This window comes from Sinocyclocheilus grahami, unplaced genomic scaffold, assembly GCF_001515645.1.
Source record: "Sinocyclocheilus grahami isolate Dianchi unplaced genomic scaffold, SAMN03320097.WGS_v1.1 scaffold655.1, whole genome shotgun sequence".
Classification (NCBI taxonomy): domain Eukaryota; kingdom Metazoa; phylum Chordata; class Actinopteri; order Cypriniformes; family Cyprinidae; genus Sinocyclocheilus; species Sinocyclocheilus grahami.
In genome coordinates, this window is record NW_015505834.1 from 396,116 (window position 1) to 417,232 (window position 21,117).

At 36.2% G+C, this 21,117-nt stretch overlaps 1 protein-coding gene across 1 annotated transcript in view; it reads left to right on the plus strand.

Moving 5' to 3' along the window:
- The window catches only part of cwc27 (CWC27 spliceosome associated cyclophilin), a 47,480-nt gene that overhangs the window by 785 nt on the left and 25,578 nt on the right, over window positions 1–21,117 (plus strand). Inside the window, exons 2-10 of the mRNA XM_016242356.1 lie at window positions 1,400–1,496; window positions 1,622–1,734; window positions 1,859–2,002; window positions 3,659–3,757; window positions 3,843–3,943; window positions 4,661–4,730; window positions 4,825–4,904; window positions 5,044–5,071; window positions 5,147–5,289. Of these exons, the coding sequence (XP_016097842.1) occupies window positions 1,400–1,496; window positions 1,622–1,734; window positions 1,859–2,002; window positions 3,659–3,757; window positions 3,843–3,943; window positions 4,661–4,730; window positions 4,825–4,904; window positions 5,044–5,071; window positions 5,147–5,289 (875 nt within the window). The remainder of the gene's footprint in view (window positions 1–1,399; window positions 1,497–1,621; window positions 1,735–1,858; window positions 2,003–3,658; window positions 3,758–3,842; window positions 3,944–4,660; window positions 4,731–4,824; window positions 4,905–5,043; window positions 5,072–5,146; window positions 5,290–21,117) is intronic.

Genomic DNA, 21,117 nt, shown 5'->3' on the forward strand with positions numbered 1-21,117 from the left:
TGCGAAATAATGAAATGTAATGTTCATCAGATGATATATTCTACTCCATTCTTCGTCTGTCTTTTATTTTTGTATTTTTAAGAGTTATCATGCAACACTGTGCTACTTCATTTTTGTGTTATTAGCCCTGTGAAGCCTTACATATGCAATTATAGATTTTTAAAAAGGGAACAGTTTGCATATGTGTGTTTTGTTGATGAGCGTATTCAATATTATATATATAAGCGTTTTTAGCTCATATAGTATGATATATATATGAGAATATGGAGTTTATGCTTCAGGAGAAACCCCCCCCCCAAAAAACCCTCCGTTTTATTTAGAGTCCTAAACTGAGCAGTTTGGTGCAGCTGCTGATATTTATATATATGGTCTAAAAGAAGGAATTCTGATAGCTTGTAATGTTAATCAATGAGATCTTTATAAGTGTAAAACTGACAACTTGCATACATTTATATCAATCAGTGATTATAGGAGCCCCTACCAAGTATTGAGTACATGTACAGTAAATGAACATACTTTCCAGAAGGCCAACAATTCACTAAAAATGTTTTTTGATTATTATTATTTTCTTATGAAGTATTCTAATTTGTTGAGATAGTGAATTGGTGGGTTTTTGTTAAATGTGAGCCAAAATCATCACAATTAAAAGAACCAAAGACTTAAACTACTTCAGTCTGTGTGCAATGAATGATTTAATACACGAGTTTCACAATTTGAGTTGAATTACTGAAAGAAATGAACTTTTCCATGACATCCTAATTTATTGAGATGCACCTGTATATTTCCCAATAACATGTCTGAGTATGGTGATATTTAAATGCCTAGTTTTATATTCAAAGCTCTGTAGTTTTTAGGGGGCAAAACTTTTAATGTAATGTAATAAATGATGCCTGAGCAAAAAAAAAGCACTCACATTTTAACATGATAAAAAAAAAAATATATATATATATATATAGTATGGATAATCAAGGAAACCTACGATGCTTCAGTCCATTAAGGGTTTATCTTGAAACATCAGTAACAATAATAAAGTTATTCTTGTGTTTACTTCATAAAAATCAGTAAAGATTTCACAGCAGAAAGACACATGAGCCATGACCTTAAGGTGGACATTTTTTATAATTATACTAAAATGCCTTCTTATAAATGATCAATTAGATGGCATAAAGCATTTAGTAGATTGTTTGTGAACCAGTATTTTTTTAAGCAAAGTATTGATTATGTTAATACTTTAGAGGCCTTAGAAATGTGCTTATCAAATATAATGCAGTAGGCTTTATTGGGTAATTTGAACTATGTTTGCTGTGTATATTTCTTCATTTCCTGTGTTACTGAAAAGCCTTCTTAAAGCACAAAAACCATTGTATCTGTGTAATGACACACTGATGTTTTCTCATAGGTCTTGCTGAAGACCTCCGCAGGTGATGTTGATATCGAGCTCTGGTCTAAGGAAGCTCCCAAGGCATGCAGAAACTTCACTCAGCTCTGTATGGAGGGTAGGTGGCGTCATATTTCGAGATTTGCACACATAAAATACAAACAAGACAAGACACTTGTCATGATGTCATGTTTTTAAATGAAATACCTTGATTACTCATAAACATTTACCTCTGTTTCGCAGGTTACTATGATGGCACAATTTTTCATCGTGTGGTGCCAGAATTCATTGTTCAAGGAGGAGACCCCACAGGCACTGGGACGGGAGGGGAGTCCATCTATGGCCGCCCTTTCAAGGTTGCTTTTGCTTTTGTTATTCACGAGATTAAGTGGATGTGCAATTGGCATATGTATAAGAATGTGCAGGAAAGCACGACTGAAAAGGTTATTGTATTTAACGGTTTGTTTTTTTTCAATGCAGGATGAATTTCACTCCAGATTGCGCTTCAATCGGAGAGGTTTGGTTGCTATGGCAAACGCAGGACCTCATGATAATGGCAGCCAGTTCTTCTTTACTCTTGGACGGGCTGATGAACTCAACAACAAACACACCATTTTTGGAAAGGTGAAGAATATTTTATGACCCATTTAAAGGGGTAGTTTCCCAAAACTGACAATAGGCCAGGATTTTCTGCTAAATAAACAAAACAAGAAAATTTGTTTAGGTTTTTTTTTTTCCAGCAAGGATGCATTAAAGGGGTCATATGATGCGATTTAAATTTTTCCTTTCTCTTTGGAGTGTTACAAGCTCTTGGTGCATAAAGAAGATCTGTAAAGTTGCAAAGATTAAAGTCTCAAATCCAAATAGATATTCTTTATAAAAGTTAAGACTTGTCCACGCCCCCCTAAAACTCCTCGTTCTAACACGCCCCCACATATGTACATCACTATGTGGGAAGATTTGCATAACGCCGCCCAAATGTTCACGCAAAGAAAGAAGGCGTAACTTTTATTCTCGCTGTAGTATTGCATGGTTTTATATTTGCGCGTAAAAAGACAGTATAAGTCATTATAATCCGTAATTATGTGTCCCCACTGGATGCAACGAATGCCTCGTTTATAATGGGTTTTAATGTTTATGTCTCGTCGCTCCGGCCGGACACGGCATCACAGTATGGTGAGGGGCATAATATTTCCGTCACACGCATGAGGTATTCGGCCAATCACAACGCACTGGATAGCTGGCCAATCACAGCACACCTCGCTTTTCAGACCGATGAGCTTTGTAAAAATCGACGCGTTTCAGAAAGGCGGGGCATAGAGGAGAAACAATAATGTACAGTATGTGGAAAATAATGTGTTTTTTTAACCTTAAACCGCATAAACATATTTCATTACACCAAATACACCAAATAATGTTCTTTTTAGCAACATCATATGACCCCTTTAACTTAATTAGGATTGGCTTTTTTTTTTTATAATGTTGTAAAATATTTCTACATCACATAAATGCTGTTCTTTTCAATTTTCTGTCCATTAGAGAATCCTGAACAAAAAGTATTCGCATTTTTCAGAAAAATATGAAGCAGCACAACTTGTATATCAGTTTTCAACATTGATAATAAACAGAAATGCTTCTTGAGCATCAAATCAGCATAATATAATGATTTCTGAAGGATCATGTGAGACTGGAGTAATGATGCTGAAAATTCAGCTTTGATCGCAGGAATAAACTACATTTTAAAATAAATTTAAATAGAAAACAATTATTTTAGATTGTAATAATATTTAACAATATTACTGTATGTTTGATGAGATAAATTCTGCTTTTGGTGAGCATAAGAGACTTTTTTCAGAAATATAAAAAAATCTTACTGGCCTTGAATTTTTAGTGTACAGCAAAATAAATGTAATTTCTATGTGAGCTAGGTCTTTGCACACTGAGTCCGAAATTCTTGTCTGATATTTTCACACTTTAAAAAATAAATACGACCTCATGCTGTGTCAATCACGTTTACAAACTGCCTCCGAAACTTTCATCCATCATAAAAAAATTTGGATCAGGTTCGATTTTCTGCGTTTTCGCATCTGTAGCAAGCATTTTGATAGGAAAGGATGACAAATACGAGAAAAAAAAAACTGAATTCTAAAATTTCGGACTTTTACTCATTTATCCAACCATATTGATTAGCATATGTTGCTGTTTTTATTTATTATTTGTTTTATTTATTATTTTTGTTTAATTAATTTCACAATTTATGTGTTGTGCTTTTGGCTGCAGGTCACAGGAGATACAGTGTATAACATTCTCAGGCTAGCAGAGGTGGAGTGTGACAGAGATGAACGGCCGCTCAACCCACACAAAATTCGATCCACAGAGGTTTGTTCAGTCCCATCACGAACTGGCTTTACCGTTTTAATTTGATTGACCTTTGTTTTCATATGGAGTCGTTGGTTTTGTGCAGGTCTTACATTCTCCCTTTGATGATATCATTCCACGTGAAATTAAAGTTAAAAAAGAGAAAAACAAAGGAGAAGGGAAGAAATCACAGTCCAAAGCAACAAAGTATGTCACACTATTTCTTTCATTTATTTAGATACCAGCATTAAAGACAGCATGATGCAAGCATTCACAATGCGTTTAACGTCTATGAAGTGATGTATTCCAGCAGTTCTTAACCTTTTTGACTCAAACTCTCCTTGTTGTCGGACGCGATATTTGAAGGCCACATAAGCTAGGATATTTTTTTATATTTCTGCTGTAATTATGACAAAAACTGCTTGTTTTCAAGCTTCTTTTAAACAGAAAGTTAAGAGTTGATATATATATATATATTTAATTTAAAGTTAGTCAGTTTATTTTAATATATTAATCATTTATGTATTTGAATATTTTAAGTGATTTGAAGGCTTCCTGAGGCCCCCTGGTTGAAAACTGCTGATGTATTCTGAGTTGTAATATATCACTGAAAATAGTGATATTTGATTTGATCTATTAGTATTGATTGGATTTCTGAAAGTCACTTGTGACGTTATTGTGGTTATTGCAAACACCACTATAATTCAGAATTCGTCTGAACATTATATTTTCAGAACTTGTTCTGCATTTTGGCCTGCAGATAAATAATAATCATGCATTGATTTACAGAAAATAAATTGAGTCAATCTCTGTTTGTTCTGTTTTTTACCCTTTATGATTAAATTTATAAAAATGGTTTCATTTTGTATTTTGATGCTGTAATGTTTCCATAATGTAATGTTAACCAGGAGAATTTTTCTATAGGAATTTCAACTTGTTGTCGTTTGGCGAGGAGGCCGAGGAAGATGAGGAGATGGCCAGTCAAGTCAGCCAGGTAGCTTTCTGTCCAATGAGAGGATTCAATGATTATTCATGTGTGTGAAAATGAGCAGTAGGAGCTTTCACCATTATTTCATTCATCCTTGCAGACCTTGAAAGGAAAAAGCAAAAGCAGTCATGACCTGCTGAAGGATGATCCCAAGTTAAGCTCTGTTCCTGTCGTTGACAGGTCGGGAAAAAACCTTAGACTTCACATAAATAATTCCGCTTTCTATTGTAATGGCTTTGTTTCATTATGCAGATGCAATCCATAATTAATGTAAAAACAGTTTATTTAAAACTCTATTTTTGTTTTTTTGTATGTAAAGGAACCAAAGTGGCGGAGATGATTTTGAGGTACGTTCTCTTTGGTTTGTGTTCAAATGAAACTGTGATACTGTGATGCAAGTCTGTGTCTGTTATCTGCTCCAGGACGCAGGTGATGATTCAGAGGACGACAGCGATCTAGAATCAGAGAGGGAGCGGATCCGAGAGAACATCTCACAGAAACTAAAGAAAGACAAGACGGATGAGAAGTCGTTCAATCCAGACACGGTGAAGAAGACTTCCCGCAGGTATGCCGTCCATCTTGCTGCTGATTTCCCTTCTGAGTTTTCTGGGGGTTTTCATTTGTACATCAGGGACACCCAATCTTGCTTCTGAATTGTTTAGCTCCAACACACCTCAACCAGCTAATCAAAGCGTTTCAGAGTGCTTCAGAGAAACTTCCATGCAAGTGCGTTGGAGCTGAACTCTGCAGGATACTACTGCTGTATGTAAAATGATAGAGCAGTTAAAGTGGTGTCCAGCAGAAGGCACTGTTGCTCTATTAAGTTCAGACACACGGTCTCTCCAAGGATGGGGATGAGTTCCTTTGGCATTAGTGTCACGAAATGTTTTATGTGTTCTTTGTGTTCTCCTGAACTGGGCTGCAGCCTCACACCCCTGTTGTTTAAATATTTTTTTCCTATTCCAGGTTAATATGACAGCTTTATGTAAGCTAACACATTTAGATATTTCTGCTGGTTTAATGGTTCGAACTCTTAGTGATGTTTTATAAGGTTATTGTTTCTATATGGCCAGTAAAGAAGAATCTGATGGGTTGATACAACACAGTCCTTTAAAACAGTGGTTCCCAACCCTGGTCCTTGAGGCACCCCAAAACTGCACATTTTGCATGTCTCCTTTCTCTGACACTCCAGTTTCAGGTCTTGGAGTCTCTACTAATGAGATGATGACCTGAATCAGGTGTGTTTGATTAAGAAGACATGCAAAACCTGCAGTGGACCAGGGTTGGGGTTGGGAACCACTGCTTTAAAACACTCATTTTCAATCCCTGCTCTGAAATGATCTTTTACCGGCCAGTTGCAAATTAATCCAATAATTAATCCATTTTGCTTCCTCCAGTGAAAAAGTCATCTGAATCAGGAGAGAAATATGCACAGACATGATCTGTGCTGTAAAAAAGTTGACCTTGAACTTCAGAAAACAATGCAACTTATTACAATCAGCTTGTTTAGTTAAAGGTCCCCTGAAATGCTTAGAAACACGCAGCGTTACTCTGTGTTGACGTCATTTTAACTGAAACAGGAAGACAGGGCGGGACATATCAAGCAGCCCCGCCCCTTTTTAAAATAGCCAATAGCGTTTGCTTATATCACGGCTTGGGCTAGAGCCGTTCAGAGCCGTTGTGCTCTGTAAAGCCGCATTTGAAAGGGTATGCCAGCCACAATCTCATCCATATTGCTATAAAATATAGCATTCTGTAGACAGGGCGGGACATATCAAGCAGCCCCGCCCCTTTTTAAAATAGCCAATAGCATTTGCTTATATCACAGCTTGGGCTAGAGCCGTTCAGAGCTGTTGTGCTCCGTAAAGCCGCATTTGGCAGGGTATGCCAGCCACAATCTCATCCATATTGCTATAAAATATAGCATTCTGTGTAGAATTCAAATCGCTTCAGCGTCTATTTTATACTGAGTGTGTGTGCGGTGCGGTGGTTAGCGTGAAACAGCGCGAAACCAGACTTATTTTTTTCCTCAATGGAAAGCATATTTACACTGTTTGAATCGTTCCCTGTCCCCTATATAGTGCACTACGTGCCATTCACTGTACAGAAAATACTCATTCTGTGGATAAGTGACCGATTTCAGTCACGGCTTCAGCGTCTATTTTATACTTGTAGGGGGCGGGGCTTCGGATTCTAGAGAGCATTTGATTGGACAGAAATTTTGATGAGAAGCTGAAGTACGATGTGACGTCAAAAAAATCGTTGAGCCGTTTTGGCGGAAGTGATGAACTAAAAGCTTTGAATGCTTATATCTTCTAAATGCGAATTTTGTCACTGTTTTGGAGCACACTGCCTTATAGATAACCTTAAGACTAACATATTTATACTAACAACCAAAAAACTTTAGTTTTGATTTCATGGGGACTTTAACTCCACTAACAACTGACAGGTTCAGTACTTCTGTTCTTCTAACAAGTAACAAACCGTCTATTGAATTTTAGAAATATTGTTATGGCAATTAAAAATTGTTTAGCATTTAGCAATGCAAGGAGCACTTTTACGCTTGATTGCTAAATGCGAATTTTGTCACTGTTTTGGAGCACACTGCCTTATAGATAACCTTAAGACTAACATATTGATACTAACAACCAAAAAACTTTAGTTTTGATTTCATGGGGACTTTAACTCCACTAACAACTGACAGGTTCAGTACTTCTGTTCTTCTAACAAGTAACAAACAGTCTATTGAATTTTAGAAATATTGTTATGGCAATTAAAAATGGTTTAGCATTTAGCAATGCAAGGAGCACTTTTACGCTTGATTTTCCTCTTAAAACTAAAGGCAAACATATTACCCTGGTAGACAAATATATTAAATGCAACAGTTTCAGTGAGATATACCTCAACACACAAATCACAAAGACGTTGATGATCACCAAATGCTAATTCAGTAAAAATATGAACTCTAAACTCTCATTCTAGAATATAGATAGAATTTGCTTTAGTGTTTTAAAGAGAATTAATTGTGGCAGGTTTTAGCTGTGTAAATGGCTATTGCTAGTACTTGTAACTACAACTTTAATTTTCATGGTAAATCACAGATTAAAAACCAAGGGGAGCACGAAGTGGAAATACATAAAGCCCACAATAGCAGTTGAATACAGTTGAGTTTCATCTCACTGTGATCTGAGAGGGTTGTCTGCTTGACCAGACCTCTGGTTGCTGATGTTGCTAAAGACCAGTGACACCTGCAGTCAAGCAGAACTGTGGCACAGTTGCTCCTCATCCTCACTGGAGCCGCTTCAGTGGACACAGCCAGGTCCCTCAAGGTGAAGCACATATCTGGCTCACAAATCAAATTACTCGGAAAACGGCTCCCTCCTGCCAACCTGGCAACCCCAGCACTAGTCCTCCTGAGACACGAGACCTTATCATTTTCTGTCTTACATCAGAGAAATTAATTGTAAACATGCTTCTGGAATCATTTTTATCTGAAAGCTGGCACTGTGGCGTTTCTTCTAGAGCTGTTGTTGACTTTGCTCTGTGCCCAAAGATGCTTCATATCCTTGCGTTCATTTTGTTAATTGCAAAAACAGAGACGCTGCTCAGGGTTGGTTGGAAAATTTGGAAACCAAAGAGTTTGATGAATCCCTGAAAAAGAATAGCATAATTTTATGGTACCACAAATACTGACCTAAAGATATAAGCTCTTAAAACTAGTCAAGGGTCAGTTCTTTTCAGATTTAATAAAGCAAAGGATTTTTGATGAGAAAAGTCAAAGTGACTGAGGTAATTGTTTAATGTTTGCCTTTTCTAAACTGGCCACAAGCATGGTGTGGGGGGTTGCTGGGCCATTGCTTATCAAAGTCCACATCCAGGTCCCCCGCGCTGTTCTTGTTAAAGCAATGATTCATTTTCATGTTACAGCTGATAACTGATCAAACATTTACATTCAAATTCTACACTATTTTGTCAAAATAAAATAAATGCTAAAAGTGAATTTGCAAGATTGTTTAACAGTGTTGTTGAATTGTTAGTGTTTTTAGTTAACATTAGATAAACGATCAAAATGTAAAAATAGGTATGAGCATGTACATTACTGTTTAAAAGTTTGGGATCAATAAGGTTTATTTTTATTTATATTTGAAATGAAATCAATAATTTTATTATGTAAGGATGCATTAAATTGATCAAAATTTAAAGCATAGGCATTTATAATGTTACAAAAGGTTTCTGTTTCAAATAAATGCTGTTCTTTTGAGTATGAAAATATGAAGTAGCACAACTGTTTTCAACATTGATAATAATCAGAAATATTTTTGAACAAATCAGAATATTAGAATGATTTCTGAAGGATCATGCGACACTGAAAATTCAGCTTTGATCACAGAAATAAAGTACATTTTAATATATATTCAAATAGAAAACAGTTATTTTAAATTGCCATAATATTTCACAATACTTATTCACAGTCATTTATTTGACTGTATTTTTGATAAAAAAAGTCACCCCAAACTTTTGAATGGTAATGTACAATTGCATATTTTGTATTTCATAATGCATGTCTAACGCAAATTTAAAAAAAATAAATAATAATAATCTGTGATATTAGCCACTAACCAGTATGTTACTGATATGTTGTGAATAACTATATAAAATACACTTAGTTAAGCTTAAGATTAGCAAAATAAAAGACTTTTGAAAAGGAGATAAACATCATTTGTTCCTGGTAAACTATGCGTGTCCAAATATTAACTTCAATATCAAAGTTACGTGACAGGTTATGGCAAGTTATGTGCCAAAATGTACTACTTTAGATAAAGGGTTTGTTTGAATCCCTGACTGTGACCAAAACTTCAAGTATCAAATCCACTGAAGTGCCTTATTTTTGTGGGAGATTTTAGAGTTATATGCTTTTGCGCATCAAGTCAAATTCCCTGTATAGACTCAAACCTTGTACCGTCTCATCTTTAAAACCCATTTTTCAAATCCTCTCTCACATCAGACTCATTGGCCCAGTCGCATCTCTTTCTCTTTCATGTGATCCTTGAAATCAGCGTGTGACCTTTGAAAATGTGGGGATTAAAGGATTCATAACCTCACCACTGACTGAGGCACTAAAGGAGGAGAAAACTCTTCTCTGCAAGCCCCCTTTTCTGGAAGCACACCTGCCTTATCTCACCATCGGCCGTTATGTGTCTGGATAATTTTCCGATCATAATAAACATGCTCTTTTCTTTTCCTACATAATGAAGTAATGGCCAAACCCACCGAGTCTCACCGCTTTGATTGACAGGAAGCAAAATGCAGAAAGACTGTAGTATATTAAACACAAGCATGGTGTTTGGCTACAAGAACTGTAACCCAACACAGTGGTTTGTCTTGGCTTGCAATCAAAGAGTTGGCTGGTAGGTAGAGTGTTGGTGCAAGACAAAGGCAGCATTGTTGCAGCCCAGAGCTCTTTCCCACTCAGGCTTACAGGAGCTTATAGGTGAAGGGAGAAGCTTTGGTTGCCAGTCACCTGGAAGGAAGCACAGGCTGTAGGACGGATCTGATGTTGCTTGCAATAAGTCTACGAGGCTCGAGCTGAAATCTAGCTCCTCTGGATACATGTCTACTGCTTAAGATTGTATTTCATTTCCTGGTTGGCTTTCTGTGCTTTTCGGTTAAGTTCAGTGAGGTTTAAAAGAACGCCTCCGGAATTCTTCAATCAAACATTTTTCTTTATTTGGAAATTTATATGTGATTTATGATATTGATAACTTCTTCAGTTTTGTCCACAAAAATATATAAACACTAGCCTTGTCTGTATGATTGGCTTAGAGGTGGCATTAATGAATAAAACAGCATGCTGATGGGAGTCCCGACGTCACCACACAGTGCATATGGTAGCCGCCACTTACACGAAACCCGACAGGGCATAACTAAGAATACAAAGTGCTTCCATATGGCTCTTGGATATAGCCATACGCTCTTAATATTTTCATTTAAACTGAGTGATATACCATAGCCACAATTCAAGAGAGAAAACTGTGAAACCCTGGGCAAAAGAATAGGCAAACAAGTACCTGGCACTTTCTTAGCAACATTATCTAGACGATATGTAATAAAATAATACTTGCATTTCAATAAAAACAGCATTATTATTATTATTATTATTAATAAAATGTCAATTGCATACATTTTAATAGATGTAACTATAATTATGTATTTATAATAGTTAAATGTTTAATAAAAACATTTATAAACGAGATTTATTAATGATTAAAATTAAATATATATTAATAAATGTATTATCTTTCTGTCTCTTTAAATTGCAATTAAATATATTTTACTGTGTAACAACAGTATGTAAAAAATAAATTATGTACAAATAATAATTATATAAATTAAAATAAAGCTATAGTAAATATTATATATAGAGAGTAAATTCTTCAAGTCTTCATAATATTCAAGTCACCTTTATTTATATAGCGCTTTATACTATACAGATTGTGTCAAAACAGCTTTCAATAATGCAAACAAAATTCAATTCTGCTGTAAAAAAGCTCTAAAAAGGACAATAGTAAACAGAATTATTAACTTACTGTATAATAAAATATCATTTTCATTTAAAATGCATGATTTTACATATTGTGTAATGTAAAAAAGTTACACAATGTAAAAAAAAGTATATTAATAAATATTTTTTTTATTAATGGCCCTTTATTTATATATATATATATATATATATATATATATATGCGTATATGTGCGTGTGTGTGTGTGTATGTATAATTTATTAATAACATTTCATTTACATATATTTCAATAAGCTATTACTATTTAAAATGTTCTTGTCATTTTTTATTATTATTATTACTAGCATACTATATAAACACTTGGTACAAATATTTTTAAGGTGACTTCAGCATGTGATGCTCTATTGTAAGAAAGTCCCCTTGGCATCGCAGTAAGTCTCCTGTTCTTGTGACCTCTGATCTGTGTCAGTGAAGGGCAGGAGAACTTACAACAGTAGCGGGGATTTGCAGCCATATGAATCCATCAAACTACTGGATAAACTTAAGTGGACTCCTGTCGTTATCTGCCTTTTGAGACAATGGAAATGTCTCTTTCAAGAGAGTCCAAAAAGCAATTATGCACCAAAGACGATGACTTTTGGGTGCAATGTCACTGTTTCTAATTGACCGCACCTGTCAGTTGTCGTCCATCATAATCCGATGCTGTATCAGCTTCTCAGGGAAAGGTCACCCGGATCAGTAAAGCACTGGCCCTTTTTGTGTGGAGGCCAAAAGGGATCATCTAATTCTTGGCAGCTGTGCCACAGATCTGCAGGTTTATGGATCTGCAGTCTGCTGTAGCATGTGTGCCCTGTATGGGGCAGTCTCTCGGAGCAGCTCCAGACTACAGCATGCGAGGATATTTTGACGTTCAGCCGAGCAGAGCTAAGAAATAACGGAGCATTTCTGTATTTGTTCACTGTTGTAAAATAACGAGCCCAAAATGCCCATGCTGTTTTAATACTTAAGTATCAAAGAAGTTTTATATCATAAAAAAATCTGTTTTTCCTCGACCTTTTGACATTAAAATATCTTGGTATCCTATGGAAATTATTTTAAATAAACATTTTTGAAACTGAGCTGTAAATGATGAATTCTGGACAATTTTCTTACCTCTAACATATGAATATATCAACACATGACTTTATACATTTACACATCAGTGAGTTCAGAAACTTGCTATGTTTCCATCCACCTATTTTTAAGCGCATTTTGGGATATCGCATAAAAAATGCTGGATGGAAACGGCAAGATGCACATACATTCTAAAAATGCGCATAAAAAATATATACGCTCAACTAAGTCGAATACATTTCTTATCCGGTAAGAAAACATGTGTATAAACTACAATGGAAACCCTTTTACCGAATAAATTCCGTAATGCGCATCAAATAAGACATGTGACTTTGCAATGGGACAGGATAAAACTGGACCAACCAATGGACCGATCTCATTGCACAGCATCTGATATGCTAGTTTTGTCATTCTAAAATGCTTGAGCAAAGTCTCATGCTTCATTATAATGAACTCCATTCGTTATAATTAACTGCATTCCCAAACAGCAGGCTCCGAAAATAAGATAACATTGACTGCATTTCGTCTGTGCACTCTGAAGCTCGTAATTAATTATTATATACAGTGCCTTATCCTACTGCAGCAGATAACATTTTTCTTTGTGATATTTAGCGCAGCGTAATCAGGAAGTGACGATTTTGTTCTCTTGAACTCACTGAATGGAAACGGTGCTTTATTCGCAATGTTTTATGTAATATTCCAATTTTGTGCGCACGTTTAATTTGTAATAGAAAAACTAACAATAATATGCTGGAGAGTTTGCCAGATCTTATGCTGTTTCGGTGTGTAGCACCTACAGCTCTGCATTTCTTTTTGAAGAATCCCAATGAATCTGCCAGTTTTCTGATCATTTCAGTCTGCTCTTCAAATTTTGATGCCACATTTCAGAGTTTCAAAGCTTTATAAATTTGTCATTTTATAATGTAGATTTGGCAAAGACGACATTTAAAAAAAAAATATATAGATTTACTTTTATTGTGATTAAATCACAGTTGTGGGATACAGTTAAAATGTTTTGTCACATCATACCAATAAATTGCTGTGTTTTAGCCATTTTCTGTACATCTGTGGAAAGAATTTAGCGCCTACAAAAATAGATTTGACTCCTTTTTTGTTTAACACCTAATGACGTTTAGAGGCATTTTTTAGTCTGGAGCCTAAGTAATCATTAACATGTTATAGTTCACTCCTCAAAAGGTATGTCATCGTCCTGTAGGAGATTATAGAGTTCACTGACAAAATACCAAACTGTCTATTCTCATATTATTAGCAAAGCATTCAATTTATGCTAAACTCTCATCCCCTCCTCCTTTTATCACAAGGACACTTTATCACACTGTTCTTTTCTTTTCTTGAGTTAACGAATGCCTTTTTATCTGGCACTGCTGTCTAACAAGGGCATATCTCACAGCTCTGCTATTTTAAACAGCCCATCACACTTCAGCGCAGTGCTGTTTATTAATAGCTTTGCTATTTCGAACAAATTGCCTAATTTTCTAAACATCAGGATCAAAATTACTTTCATCTGTAGAAATGGTTTGGCTGCTGTTTTGTGTCTTTTACTCGATTCGGTACTTTGGGACTACTTTTTTCTTTTCTTTTTTTGTGTACTTGTAGGTTTACGACACATATGTCCCAAATACTTTTGGTTTTCCTGCTGGTTTTCTTGAGCATTAATTCAGGTTGGTGACTTAGACCTGAAAGATACTGTATACAAGTATGCAAACGTAAGCATTTCTAGCTGTGCACATGCTTCTAGATATGCAAGCTCATTTTCACAACACATTGTTTTCTATTACCATGGCAGAGCAACAGTTTTAAAGAATCTTTCTGAGAAAGTTAAAATTAGTTAAAGTGTCTACTTGAACAATAACACATCTGGGCCTGGTTGGATAAACTGCGACGACTTAGAAGTTAGTCATTAATTTTTCATAACTTGAAGTCAGTTGCATAAAAATGTAGATTGGTCTAATTTGATACAAAATTTAATTGGTCATACTGGCTTTTAAGAATCAGTACATAATGGCTGTGTTTATGCAACTGGCCTTTAGTTTAATACAATAGACATTTTGGTTTCACTTAAAGCCATTATGTATAATGCATTATAAAGAGTTATTAAAGGGTATATGCTTTATAATTATTCATAATGTGCGTTGTAATGCATTACATCTTGTCATAAATAATTATAACCAAATTTAAGATGCATAATGTATTAACTGTGGTTACAATTATTCATGAGATTGAACAATGCATTATAATGTGCATTACAAGGCATAATTAATGCATTAAAACGACTTTTATAATGCATTATACATGCAGCCTTTAAGTAAAGTGTTACAGATATTTGTAACTTTTTTGCCCCTTGTAAATTTGTTCCCGTCAGAGTAATGCAATTTATGTACAGGTTATGTATGCAAGTTATTCACTTTTGCATGCTTGTATATTTGAGTATGTTTCTGGCTGGTCACATTATCAGCAGTGTTTAGGATCAGGATTTTGTGGTTAAATTATACCTCGTTCTCAACTATTATGACCATAAATAATAAATATAAAGCCTTAGAAATTGGCCGAATCCCTCATAATTACACTTTCGAACCAAAACGGGATGTTTAAAATCTGTATCTTGAAAGTGTAGTGTGATGATAATGAAATATATCGTCACAAACACAGTCTATGACACTTTGATTAGTAAGCGAATGTGGTGGAGATGGACTCCATCTGAAGAACAAAAGGATAGTCTGAGGAATTTGTTGAGCCCTGAGGAGTAAATTAGCAGGTGTTCGTCTCTCTTTGCATTTTTCTAAGAGTTACCGGCAATCTGGCTGAGGGGCCCATTGTGTTGCTGTTGCCTAGGATATGCTCCTCTTGTTTGGTAAATGGTAGCATGTCCAGGCAAGCAAAATTATCACTTAGTTGGAGGTGTTTCCCCAATGTGGCCTGCTCATTTCCGACCAAGGGTCAATGTAGGCCTCTAGAGAACTCTTCACCCTTGTAGAATTATCACGTCTTCTCTTGTTTCTTTGCTGAAATGTTTATTTGTTCATTCCAACACAATCTGTCACAAAGGAATACTTAACACTAAAATATTTTTTTTCTCTCTGTACAGTCAAAATGCTTTTGACCAGCATAGCTTGCAAAACTACAAATTGTAAACTAGTTGTATCTGAAGAATCGGAACCCTATCTATGATATAGACAGCAACATAAATACCACGTTCAAGGCCCAGAAAGGTAACAAGGACATTGTTAAAATAGTCATGGAAGAGAAGAGAAGAAATAGTTGAATAAATTGATTTATTATTGTTTTCTTTGCACACAAAAAGCATTCTTGTAGCTTCATTACATTACGGTTGAACCACTGATGTCACATGGACTATTTTAAAGATGTCCTTACTACCTTTCTGGCCCTTGAATGTGTCGGTTGCATTGCTGTCTATGCAGGGTAAGAAAGCTCTTGGATTTCATCTAAAATATCTTAATTTGTGTTCCGAAGACGAACAAGTCTTACTGGTTTTGAACAACATGTGCAGACTTGTGGTGACAAAATTAGCGTGAACGCAGGCGATTAATTTTCTAAGTTTAACGCGTAAAAAATATTTAACGCAATTAACGCAAAGGCGGATCTAGGTTGGCCACCCCACTCACAACTGCTAAATAATTGTTTATTTAGATGTAGAACTTCTTTACGACCAAATCAGTTGGGAGACTTTTCAGATGCGAGCTCCAACTTTACCTCAAACAAGCGCGGAAACAGTATTGTGCTCATAGTGCGTGCTCTTCAAGTGAACGCACAAATACGTCAGCCAGCGCTATAGCCTGTATCATTTCATATCAAAGCACGGAAGAAACGACGGGCATAGAATGTCATAGTTATGTCGTCAGTTAAGTCATGAAGTTACAAAAACGGGATTAAAGCTGCCTTAAAACTGTGCATGCAAGTATTTATTATTTATGAGTCACATTTAAAGCAGTGTCAGATCCGCGTCATGTTCTGCAGCAGCAGCTCTTAAAGTAACAACAGCCAAAATATCCCAATTACAAGCTGCTGTGACGTCTGTTAATCAAAAAACTAAATAAAAAAGAGGAAATCAATAACTTTTGTAGCTTTAAGCTTTAATTTATCTCTATTTAATTTAGAATTTAGTGTTTGATAACTTTATTCAATTATATTTTCTATTTGCTGAAGGGCACAGGTTATATGAAGAAGGTTTTAAGTTCACTTAAATTAGAAGTTATTTTTTAAAGTCTAATAAATGTAAAAATGTATAGCTCTCAAGTATACTGTAATGTTGAATGGCTGTAGCCAATGGTTAAACATTAGGGAAAAAATTCATAGAGACATCAGTTGGTATCAGTGATACTTCCCTTCAGTCATAAAAAAAGATAGCATTAAACAACTGTACTTTGTTGTTTCTACATTTATTTGAAGATTGAAAGTGAAATTATTGCAATGTAAAAGTATATTGAAAAACATTAACGTTAGGTGGGATTAATCGCGATTAATTTCAGAAAAATGTGCGATTCAATTAGTTTTTTATTTTTATCAATTGACTGCACTAGTACGGAATTTTCATTTTTGGGTGAACTGTCCCTTTAACTGTTTGTTCTTCTATATACCAACAAACCATGTGCAGGAAATGAGATTGTCAGCATTAACCAAGACAGAAGGCTCTGTAATCATGTGTGTACCAAGATCTCCAGCAGTGGAACGCTGCTGAGTGGCTCGGCTGAAGGTGATGCACTCTTTTCAGGACTGGAGACCCATAGAGGAGAACAAACAAATACCAGTTTCAATTGGGTGTCCCTTTACCTGAGTGCTCAAACAGTGTGGACGCCAAGAAGAGGTCCTCTACAAGGTCAACCTTTAAATTATCTACGATGCCCTGCTTTTGTCCCCTGAGAACCTAGAGACTAGGAACCTGGAGGTTGGGGATCCAAGGTTCAACAGGAGTAACAGAAGAGAGCTGCCTGAGAGAATATGTGTCAGCTGAGAGGAGCAGATGGATGAAACAAAGGCAGTCATTGTTACGGGTTTGAATGGCTCACGTGTTTCTGGGCTGGAGGCCCAGACTCTGCAGCTTACCTGTGCTTTGTAGCCATGTAAGAACCTGGCATCAAAACATAGCTGTCAAGTCCTATGAAAATATTATTATACCCCAATAGAAGATGCTGTCCTGGGAGCTGCCAGAAGACTCTGTTCTCTGAAAGGCAGATGTGGGTGGGGGCACTGTTTGCACATGGAAGCAACTTCCTCTCACAGACTCGCTTGGCAGTTTATCTACGAGGACCTCACACCTTGGAAGTGTGTGTTTGCCTGGGCCTGTCCTTATCAGCTGTCCTGTGACATCTGAATTTATTGTCTGAACAAGAGCACTGACTGTAAGATTCATTTTTGTGGGGTTTAGATTACCTCAGATGTAAAACCAGTTTAAACCAATTTTATTGTTGTCACTTGTGACAGTGCTTTTTTTCTGCAAGCTACCATGGAGCAGGAGCCAGAAGGATGATCTTAAAGTAGTTGCTCCATTGTGGATTCAAACCAATAATCCAAGGAGCAATTTGAGGTAAAATGCCTTGTTCAAAGGCAAAATGGTAGTTCATTGGTCACCCCCTATGTGGTTTAAACATGCAACCTATTATATATCTGCTGAGATCTTTTAAAGCAATACTCAGACTCATGATATTTCAAACCCATATGAAGTTTGTTCTTCCATGCAACATAAAAGGAGATGTTTAGCAGAATGTTAATGTTGTGACAGTCTTCCCTACTGCTTCATATCATATGATTTGAGCTTATTAAAGTGCAACGTGTTTAGTTACAAGACATGCAGGAATATTGTCAAGGCTACTCTTTGTGGTTGAGCCATTATCTCTTGGCTCAAACTTTGTTCAGTTGCTTGATATAAAGAGCGCCAAAATGGTATTTATTGCTTGAATTTCCTAAATAAATGGACAGACTTTGAAATCGGCGACTTAGTTTCACATCAAAAGTAACAACGCAGAAAGCTTAGCCTATTGCGATTTATTGGATGGGAGGCGCACTATATGCACTGTTCATTCATCAACTGAACAGCATTGATTGGGTTTTAAGAATCGATATTAGTTCATAAAAATCAGAATCTATTAAAATCAAGAAATCAGTTTTTTCCCCCCAGTTTTTTTTGCATATTTTGTTGTTTTTAATGGCCTCCACTGTCACTGCAAGGTTTGTGTTGAACATGAAAAGTGATGCCCAGTCTCTGTTCATCTGTTCTCTTCATAAATAAATAAATGCATAAGTCTATATGCTTGTCCTGTAGGTGCATCATTAAAATGAAAATGTAAACAAAAATAAAAGCAATTAAATGTGTTGTTATAATTAAAATAAGAAAATTAAAATGACAGTTATTCAGTTAACAATAGATTATGACGGAATTTTTACGACCCTGTCTGTCAAAATGACAGACAATGTTAAAGTCTAACGCAACCTCTGATTGCAACATAACACAGCGATAACTAGCGCTCTGAAGTCACAAAATGATTGATAATGTAAACGATAATCGGTCATGATTGTCGAATTCTAAATTTAGTAACAGCTTTACAAAAATGAGTCAAACATGGACCTAATTATGCAATTTTATAATTGCAGCCATTTTCGGCAACATTCAGTGTGACTCTTGAGGGCTGAACTCCCAATAAGTCAGTTGCAATTAAATAGTGTGTGCGCTTATTATGATTATTAGTGTACAGTAGTGGTGCAACGGATCACAAAACTCACAGTTCGGATCATAATACGGATTTTGAGTCACGGATCGGATAATTTTTCGGATCAGCAAAAAAAAAAATACAATTGTAAAAGCTTACTTTAAGTACTTCTATACCACAGCAAAAACTACTAGCTTAACTAATGAAGTTAGTAATAAAACAAGAACAATTACACAAATTACAAGCATAGATGAATACAACAAAACACAGTTACAAATAAAGTCAGTAACAGTAGCATTTAGGTGCAAAAATGTAATAATTAAGTGTAAAATAACACAATAGTGATCACTGCACAAGTTAAATACAGATTAGGGTGCGTTCACACTTGTAGTTCGGTTCTCTTGGTTCGTTTGGTCCGGATGAAAAAAGAAAACGATACATTTGGTCCTGGTCCGCTGAGCGTTCACACTGGCATTTTTGACAGCGAACCTAAAGATACCGAACATAAAGGCACAGTGATGCGTTCACAATCTGATTGGTCGTGTTGAATGACGTATATTTCGCAACGAAACTCACCGAATGGCACTAACAAAAGCTGTGTTCGACTTAAAGTGACATCAAAGTACCCATTCAGAGATCGGTCTGCTCGGCACCGCTTTAAGTCGAACTCACATAATGCCGTCTGCTGGACTAAGTGCGCTCATTGCTGCGTGTACTTATGATTTTATTTTCACCACATGCGAACTCACAAAGAGCTCATAAAAGACACTTCACCTCCACGTTGCTCCACGTTTGCCCTCCGCGTCGTTAAATCATGTCGCATCTTGTCATTACTTCCTGTTTTTGGTTCATTTAGAAGTGTTTGGTCCGTGTTGCATTCATATTTCATTCGAACCGCACCAGAGTTCGTTTGGAAGCGGACCGAGACCCATCTTTTTAGCGGTCTCGGTCCGCTTGTTTGGTGTGCACCAGGGTTTGGATGGCAGCGTTCACACTTACTCAAACGGATTAACAAAGTAATCACACCAGAGTTCGTTTTAATCGAACCAAACATGACAAGTGTGAACACACCCTTAATCTTTGTTAGAGCGGTGGTGTTATTTGATTAGCAGACAGAAACAGATACAGTGGTGTGAAAAAGATTTTGCCCCCTTCATGTTTTTTTAATTGTTTGCATATTTGTCACACTTAAAAGATTCAGATCATTAAACTAATTTTAATATTACACAAAGATAACCTGAGTAAATATAAACTGCAGTTTTGAAATTATGATTTCATTTATTAAGGGAAAAAAGCTGTCCAAACCTGCCTGGCACTACGTGAAAAAGTAATTGCCCCCTAAATCTAATAACTGGTTGTGCAACCCTTTGCAGCAACACCTGCAATCAAGCATTTGCGATAAATGGCAATGAGTCTTTCACGGGAATTTTGGCCCACTCTTCTTTGCAGAATTGTTTTCATTCAGCCACATTGGAGGGTTTTTGAGCATGAATGGACTGTTTAAGTTCATACCACAGCATCTCAATCAGATTTAAGTCTGGACTTTGACTTGGCTGCTCCAAAACCTTAATTTTGTTTTTCTTGAGCCATTCAAAGGTGGACTTGCTGGTGTGTTGGGATCATTGTCCTGCTGCATAACCCAATTGTGCTTGAGCTTGAGGTCACAAACTGATGGCCGGACATTCTCCTTCAGGATTTTCTGATAGAGAGCAGAATTCATGCTTCCATCAATTATGGAAAGTCGTCCAGGTCCTGAAGCTGCAAAGCAGCCCCAGATCATCACACTACCACCACCATGTTTGACTGTTGGTATGATGTTCTTTTTATGAAATGCTGTGTTGGTTTTACGCCAGATGTAACGGGACACACACCTTCCAAAAAGTTAAACTTTTGTCTCATCAGTCCACAGAATATTTGCCCAAAAGTCTTGGGGATAAACAAGATATTTTTTGGCAAATGTGAGACAAGCCTTTGTGTTCTTTTTGGTCAGCAATGGCTTTTGCCTTGGAACTCTCCCATGGATGCCGTTTTTGCCCAGTCTCTTTCTTATTGTTGAATCATGAACACTGACCTTAA